A 7997-nucleotide genomic window follows, 5' to 3' on the forward strand; every position below is an offset into this window, starting at 1 on the left:
GCTGTCGATGAAATTTTAACCAAAGATATTAGACACAAATGAAGTAATATTTCTAAAATTTCATCTTCTTAGAAGTTAGAAAGACCCCTTCATGGGGACTTAACACCCACAATTTATCTAAGCAAAGACAAATACAGTTGTACTCTTGGAAGCTGTAGGGTCACATGAGTATAAAAGATGAGCATTATTTGTAATTCAACGGTACAACAGTGTAAGACTATCCTTTCAGATATACTTACATTGTGATTTCTGCAATGTGGTGCATAAATTGTCAAGTAAATGAGAGGCATCTTTGCCTCCACTGATTCAGTTGCAAAGTGTTGAGTAAAGTTATTTGGTTGCAGACCTCCTTTGAGTCTTTTTATTATCACTGGGTCACACATAGTCCCCAGATGGTAACATTTATTTCAAGACCTTCCCAGATGAGTGACTGGTTATTCAAAGACATTTATAGCTTGCAAATTTATTCTGTGCAGTTACCTATCGGTATAGTGGTCATTTGCAAACTCCAGAGGTGACACTTTAATTTTCCTTAGCCCTCACGCCACACAGTTGTTAATGTTTATTTGAGTTGGGTCACACCCTTCCAATTGCTATAGATCCATAATGCATCTTACGGCTGTGCTTGTCACCTGTATGGTGAGGAATCCTACATTGGGAGTGGTAACGACAAGGATAGAGTAGCTGACTGCTTATTGTGATCATTTATCTTTTGGTTTCCTGTAGCTTTGCTCTCTTTAACAAACCCAGTGAACATACATATATTTCCTATTTCAAAGAAATTCAAACAATAGATATAAGACCCAAGTTAAAAGGACTCTCAACAATTCAACTTCTCTGGTTGACATTAAGACACCGACCCCCAATAGGGGCTTTAACTCTCACATTTTAGAGCTCCATGACCTCCATTTTTCAGGAGCAAAATCCTTTTAACAGGTTCCATAAGACTGGAATTTTGGAATCTGCGCATAAAGCTCAGTAGTATGGGATACATGTGTCATGATTAGAATTTTTGTAGGGTGTGTAAAGAGGGAAAGAACCCTCACCTGCAATTTCAATGAAATTCGAATCATAGGTATTCCAGTTCATTAGAGAAAATATAACAGAAAAGTCTAATTCTTCAGTTGCATGTAACACGGGTAACGCCAGGTATCTCTGCTAGTATATATATATAGATTGAAATTGAACCAAATTCGACGACTGGCACCCATGCCAACCTTCCTTCATTGGACACTAAACTCAGCTTGCGAAGACCTTTTGAGGCAAGTGAGATCGAAACTGAACCAAATTTGATGACTGGCACCTGTGCCAGTGGAGCGCTAACAGCACCATCCAAGCGGTGTCGTTTCCGTGCCAGTGGCACGTAAAATGCACCATTTGAGTGTGATTGTTTCCAGCTTCGCCTTACTGGCACTTGTGCTGGTGGCATGTGAACAAAACATTGGACTGACTCCTGTGCAGGTGGCACATAAAAAGACACCATTTGAGCATGGCCGTTGCCAGTACCGCCGGACTGGCCTTCGTGCCAGTGGCATGTAAAAAGCACCCACTACACTCTCAGAGTGGTTGGCGTTAGGAAGGGCATCCAGCTGTAGAAACTCGCCAGATCAGATTGGAGTCTGGTGTAGCCATCTGGTTCGCCAGTCCCCAGTTAAATCATCCAACCGATGCTAGCATGGAAAGCGGACGTTAAATGATGATGATGATTTAGCCAATGCACACTGTTAGGGTACACACTTTGATGCAAGTCCAAGGAAGTGCCACTAGTGTTTAAAAGTGCAAATATTACGTAACTTCTCACATTGAAATTTTGGTCAACATAGATGTGCTAAACTCTTTCTTTCCTTTCTTATTTGGATTGTGTGTGTTATGTATGTATAAAATGAAGCAAAATAGGAAATGTGGAATTTTTTGGTATTATTTATTCACCATTACATGTTTCATTTGCTAATAGGAATTACAAAGTTTTACATATTAGATAGACATGTAAGGAATTTCCTATTAGAAGTTCTTCAGACAGAGAAATTAAACGATGTATTATTTAAATTAAATAATGTATTATTTAATTTCTCGGTCTGAAGAATTTCTAATAGGGAAAATCTGTCTAACTAATATGTAAAACTTTGTAATTCCTGTTAGCAAATGACATGTAATGGTGAATAAATAATACCAAAAAATTTCCAATGTCCTGTTTTGTTATTCAATAAATCTGCAAATAATATTTCTATAATTCTCAATTTTAACATGTATTTCAAAGTAACATACAACAGCAACTGAGACTACATATTGGATTGTAGTAATGGAATAAGCAGATGTGCTTCAAGAGGAAACATCTGGGATTTACCCTAACTACCTATCTACGCACACACACAAAATAAATTCTCTCATGTTTATTGTAATTTTTTCCTTATTACAGAACAAAGTACAACCTCAATGCTCTTTCCCATGACAGTGCTATTGGATTAATTACAAAAGTTTTGGCACTTGGAGTCAATGTTACTGAAGTAGGTTGTTCTACTTACTACAATTCTTATGTGGACCAACTATTGATTATATTGATTGCCTTACTAATCTATTATTAATTGTCTTTATTTCCATCCATCCATGTATCTCACAATTTAATCTTTTATTTACTTCATAGGGATGTTATGTGTTGTCTTCTTTGAGATGATCAATTTGTAAATTCTTTCTAAAGTTGTGTGTTAACCTTTTGCCTGTCCTGCGTATCACATGATGTCCATACTTGTCTTGTTTATCACACGGTTGTTGTTGTTGGCACTCCGTCGCTTACGACGTCGAGGGTTCCAGTTGATCCGATCAACGGAACAGCCTGCTCGTGAAATTAACGTGCAAGTGGCTGAGCACTCCACAGACACGTGTACCCTTAACGTAGTTCTCGGGGATATTCAGCGTGACACAGTGTGACAAGGTTGGCCCTTTGAAATACAAGTACAACAGAAACAGGAAGAAAGAGTGAGAGAAAGTTGTGGTGGAAGAGTACAGCAGGGTTCGCCACCATCCCCTGCCGGAGCCTCGTGGAGCTTTAGGTGTTTTCGCTCAATAAACACTCACAACGCCCAGTCTTGGAATAGAAACCATGATCCTATGACCGCGAGTCCGCTGCCCTAACCACTGGGCCATTGCGCCTCCACTTTTTGGAATTTATAATTTCTGTTAAGGGAACTTAGAAACGACTAAGTAGGAAATGTTTATTTTTTGCTATTCTGTGGTCAGAGGAAGGAGTTGTTCCTTATCTTACTTTTTACTTGCTTTAATCAATGGGGTGTAGCTATGCTGGGGCACTGCCTTGAAGGGTTTAGTTGAACAAATTGACCCCAATATTTATTTGTAAGTCTGGTATTTATTCTGTTGATCTCTTTCGCCTAACTGCTAAGTTACAGCGACATAAACCAGTTGTCAAATGCTAGTGGGGTGGGAGATAAACATAAACACACGCATACATACATGATGGGCTTCTACACAGTTTCCATCTATCAGATTTACTCATGTGACATTGGTCAACCTAGGGTTATAGTAGAAGACTCTTGCCTAAGGTGCTGCACAGTGGGATTGAACCTGAAACTGTGCTTGCAAAATAAGCTTCTTAACTACTCAGCTGTATAGTAAAAAACTGAGTGTTGAAATTACTGTGTTGTACTTTAGTAGCAAGTAACTTGATCTGAGACCGTGTATTGAAACTGTAGTAGTTACATCACAGAAGAACTATTTTCACATTTAATAATACACAAATTTAGTTGGAATGCTGGAAACTTCTTTAAAAGTGGTGAGTTGGCAGAATCGTTAGCACACTAGGCAAAATGCTTAGTGGCATTTCATCTGGCTTTTGTTCTGAGTTCAAATTCTGCTGAGGTTGACTTTGCCTTTCATCCTTTCTGGGTCGATAAAACAAGTACCAGTTGAGCACTGAGGTCGATGTAATCAGCTTACTCCTCTTCCTGAAATTGGTGGCCTTGTGCCAAAATCTGAAACCAATAATGCATGAAGCTGTTTAATTCTTTAGCATTCAAACAAGCCATGTCTGATCAAAATATTTAACTTGTTTTATGTTGAAACTGGCCAAATCTGGCCTCTCACCTCAACCCTGTAATGTCATTCTAAGATTAAACAGTCACAACATCAGAATCTCTAAACTACAAGACTGCATGTTAAATTCAAAACAATATAAATAAACATTATATTTGACAGAGTAACCTGAATACTAAAGGTTAATTTACTTGAAGTGTCAGAATTTTCGTCACACAGCTGCAACCTGGGTACTGTTACAGTCCCTCTGAGTGGGACCAGTGACCAAGTTGCAAGAAATTTAATGACTTTGTGTTTCATTAAATGATTAGAATGGGTCTTCCATAACCGAATTGTTAAGTGTTAAACATTTATTGCTTATGCTGTTATTGATGCAATGTACCATAACACCTGACACAGAACAGGACCAGTTAATGAAAGTATTTTTATTGCCGTAATTTGTTAATTTTCTTCAATTCCAGATTCACGAGTCACTCTTTTTAAAGACATGGATATTTATGTAAAACTATCATTTAGAAATTTTTTTAATTTTTTGTTCATTAGTTTGGTCCGAAGGAAAGAGTTGTACCCATAGCCTTCACAGAGCCTTCAAGGCCACTGAGACTAACACTGTTAACATATTAACAAGCTGCTTAACCCTGTAGCATTATATTCATTGATTTGAATATATCCAGCATTATTGTGTAACTTCGACATTTTGATGATGTGTTGTTTATTTTTAGAATGACATTGTAGGATAGGTGCGAGAGGCAAGATCTGGCTGGTTTGAATATAGAACAGGTTGAATATCTGGACGAGATGCAGTCAGTTTAAATGCTAAGGGGTTAAACTGTTTCAGGTTGATATCTGAAAGACGTTTACAGGGACGGAGTTCCAGAAGGTTGACATTCTGGGAAGAAAGGACTGAGTGCTTGTTTAGGGCTGGGATGTAGCAGGGTTAGACACTATATAAGTGGTAAAAAGAAGGGTCACAAATAAATCAAGAGTGCCTGAGTGAAGGTGACACAAGATGAGGCAGATTAGAGGAGAGAGAGAGAGAGAGAGAGAGAGAGAGAGAGAGAGAGAGAGAGAGAGAGAGAGAGAGAGAGAAAGAGAGAGAGAGAGAGAGGGTTGAGGGTGGGGCGAGGAACCATATGTATGTGTGACAGAGTTTAGTATATATTTGTGAGTAACTTTATACCAATAGGTCCTGTGACCTTTATTAGGATGTGGTTTAGGAGCGCAATGCCAAATGTAGAAGCAATGTTTCATTGTGGATATTACCTGAGCTTTGTAGAGTTAGTATTTGTATGGTAGGTGAGTTGCTGAAGTATTTCCTAATTCTGAAGAGGAAAGCCAGTCTTTGTAATGCAGTTTTGACTCTGCAGATTTGGTATGAGATGTATGGGTTACATACTGATGAGTAGTGTTGTTGATTCACAGGAGGAAGAGTGTGGAGGTCAAAACCAAACCTTAGAGCACACTAGAGCTGATAGAGTGTGAATCAGAGAGAACCCAATCAGTACATGCCTTGATCTGACAGGAAGCCATCTATCCAAAAGTTTGGAAGCAGATGGAACTAATAGGCAGCTGGTTTTGACAGGAGATTTGTGTGCCAGATATAATCAAGTTTTTCGTTGATGTTTGGGGCAACAACACTACTTCCACCAAATTTCTTGAGAATAAGAACCCAGCAGTGAGTGCCACAGGAGGGTAGGTCTCCCATAGATCTGGCTTTATGATAGCTGTACTAAGTGTCACAAAAGAAGGAGAGAGATTTAAGGCATTGAAGAAATTTACCATGTTAATGTCTGACTCCATCATGGTTGAAATATAGTGAGATATTGGAAGTAAGTGTGATAGGATGATAATTAGCAGGGTCAGAAGGATTGCTTTTTGGGGGAATCTCTGGGATGCATTATATAAGGGTAATGGAAATGACAGTGCCAATATTGATAGCCCTGTTGGTTTGAAGTAATTGGAGATATTTTCATGCCTAGCATGTGTGTATGTATGGTGGTGAGCCTGGTTGAATGAAAAGAATAGCTATGAAAGCATTATTTATCTAATGTGGAGTTTGATGCAAAATGGAGGCAAGGGCACTGGCCACAGAGCCATCATGGTTGAGACATGAAAGGAGGATTCTTAAAGTTGGTGAAAATCCTTTTGGGAAGTGATGAAAGGATCAACTGCATTTTGAGGAGGGAACACCTTGGAGTTTGTGTGATACAAAGACACACCATTTGTGGTTTGGATCATGGTCTTCCAGGAATTGAAGTGTTGGATTAGAACTGGTTAGTTTGTAACTGGGTAATTTTTTTCCTAAATATTGTAGCTTGTATTCTTTTATAAAGCTGTCACAACATAGATACGAATGAACCAGTTTTGGGACTTTAGGCTGTTTTTGATGGCGGCCAGTGTTGAAGTAAATGTACTGCAGAAAATAGATTGCATAGAAGTGGCAGGGCTCCAAATAAATGTTGTAGGGCTTAGAAAGTGGAAAAGGTGTTGTATGTGAGTGTGTGGTAGGGGTGAGAAGAAAAAGTCAAGGATACTTGGAGTATCTGTATTGGTCAGTTTTTTTTCTATATAGACATAGCTGTGTAATTAAGAAGCTTGTTTTGCAACCACATGGTTTCAGGTTCAGTCCTACTGTGCAGCACCTTAGGCAAGTGTCTTTTACTATAACTTCAGGTTGACCAATGTCTTGTGAGTAAATCTGGTTGATGGAAATTGTGTGGAAGCCCATCATATAAGTATTGAAGGTTGCAGAAGATTTTGTTTCTGCACAGGCAGCATCAGTATAGGACGAATATGAGAGCCAAGAAAAGTGAATATTGAAGTCCCTGAGAACAATAATTTCAAAAGAGAGGTGAGGAAGCAATATCGTTGAAGACATGTTGGTGGTTGGAAGAGTTTAGGGTGAGGTTGAGGAAGCAGATTTGTTTAGATGGGAGGGAAAGGGAAACTTTGAGCCAGAGTAGCTGGAAGTCTTCTTTGTTGCTGATATTAAGATGAAAGAAGTGAGTGACAAGAAGAGTGGAGTTTACATATGCTCAGTGTTCACTTTTTCAAGTGAATGGTACATAAAGAGGAATGTAGAGATGGGTGATAGGTAACATTTGAGAGGTTTATATCTTGAATACGAATAGATTTGCACAACTCTACACATATATATTTCTGTAAAAATAAACACATACATACATATGCATATCAATAAAATTGCCATTTAATTACACTGTATAACACGATTTTTGTCCCTGGATAGCAACTATTATTTCCTATTTATTTACCCTGAGAAAGTATGAAAAATGGCTAATATTTTCTTCAAACTTTGCTTTAGTTACATTTATTCAAATCCTAAAGAACCCCTCTCAACATATGGCCATGATGCTACCCTACGACTTGTGCTCATGATCAGAGATGCACATATTGTCAGCCACTAAGGGACATGCTCATGGTTAAGGTCAAGCAACTGAAAAGTAAATCTGGTATTGAGCAGAATATTCCTTTCTACTCTAGGCACAAGGCTTGAAATTTTGGGGTAGGGGGTCACTTAATTAGATTGACCCCAGTATGCAACTGGTACTTAATTTATCGATCCCGAAAGGATGAAAGGCAAAGTTGACCTTGGCGGAATTTGAACTCAGAATTGAGAAGAATATTTGCTATAATGATATTTCTGCTTTTAGTAACTCAGTGCTGAATCTGTCTAAAATGCATTGGAAAATAGGTCAGTTTCAAACATTGATATCCAGGTCTCAAAAGCAAAGTTTGAAGGGAATAGTAGTAATTTCCTTTGATTGCTAGACAGAAGCAAATCGGAAATAACACTTACTGATCAAAGGCTAAAAAAGAAAAAAAAATTGTTGCAGTGTTATGTATGAAATATGTATTTCATTATATATATATATATATATATATATATAATGAAATATGTATTTCATTATATATATATATATATATATATATAT

General features: G+C 38.0%; 1 protein-coding gene across 1 annotated transcript in view; it reads left to right on the forward strand.

Annotated features, from left to right (window-relative positions):
* The window catches only part of LOC106875975 (ribonuclease H2 subunit A), an 82884-nt gene that overhangs the window by 67360 nt on the left and 7527 nt on the right, over positions 1-7997 (forward strand). The window contains exons 4-5 of the mRNA XM_052965866.1: positions 2417-2504; positions 6718-6723. Of these exons, the coding sequence (XP_052821826.1) occupies positions 2417-2504; positions 6718-6723 (94 nt within the window). The remainder of the gene's footprint in view (positions 1-2416; positions 2505-6717; positions 6724-7997) is intronic.

This window comes from Octopus bimaculoides, chromosome 2 (assembly GCF_001194135.2).
Source record: "Octopus bimaculoides isolate UCB-OBI-ISO-001 chromosome 2, ASM119413v2, whole genome shotgun sequence".
NCBI classification, from domain to species: domain Eukaryota; kingdom Metazoa; phylum Mollusca; class Cephalopoda; order Octopoda; family Octopodidae; genus Octopus; species Octopus bimaculoides.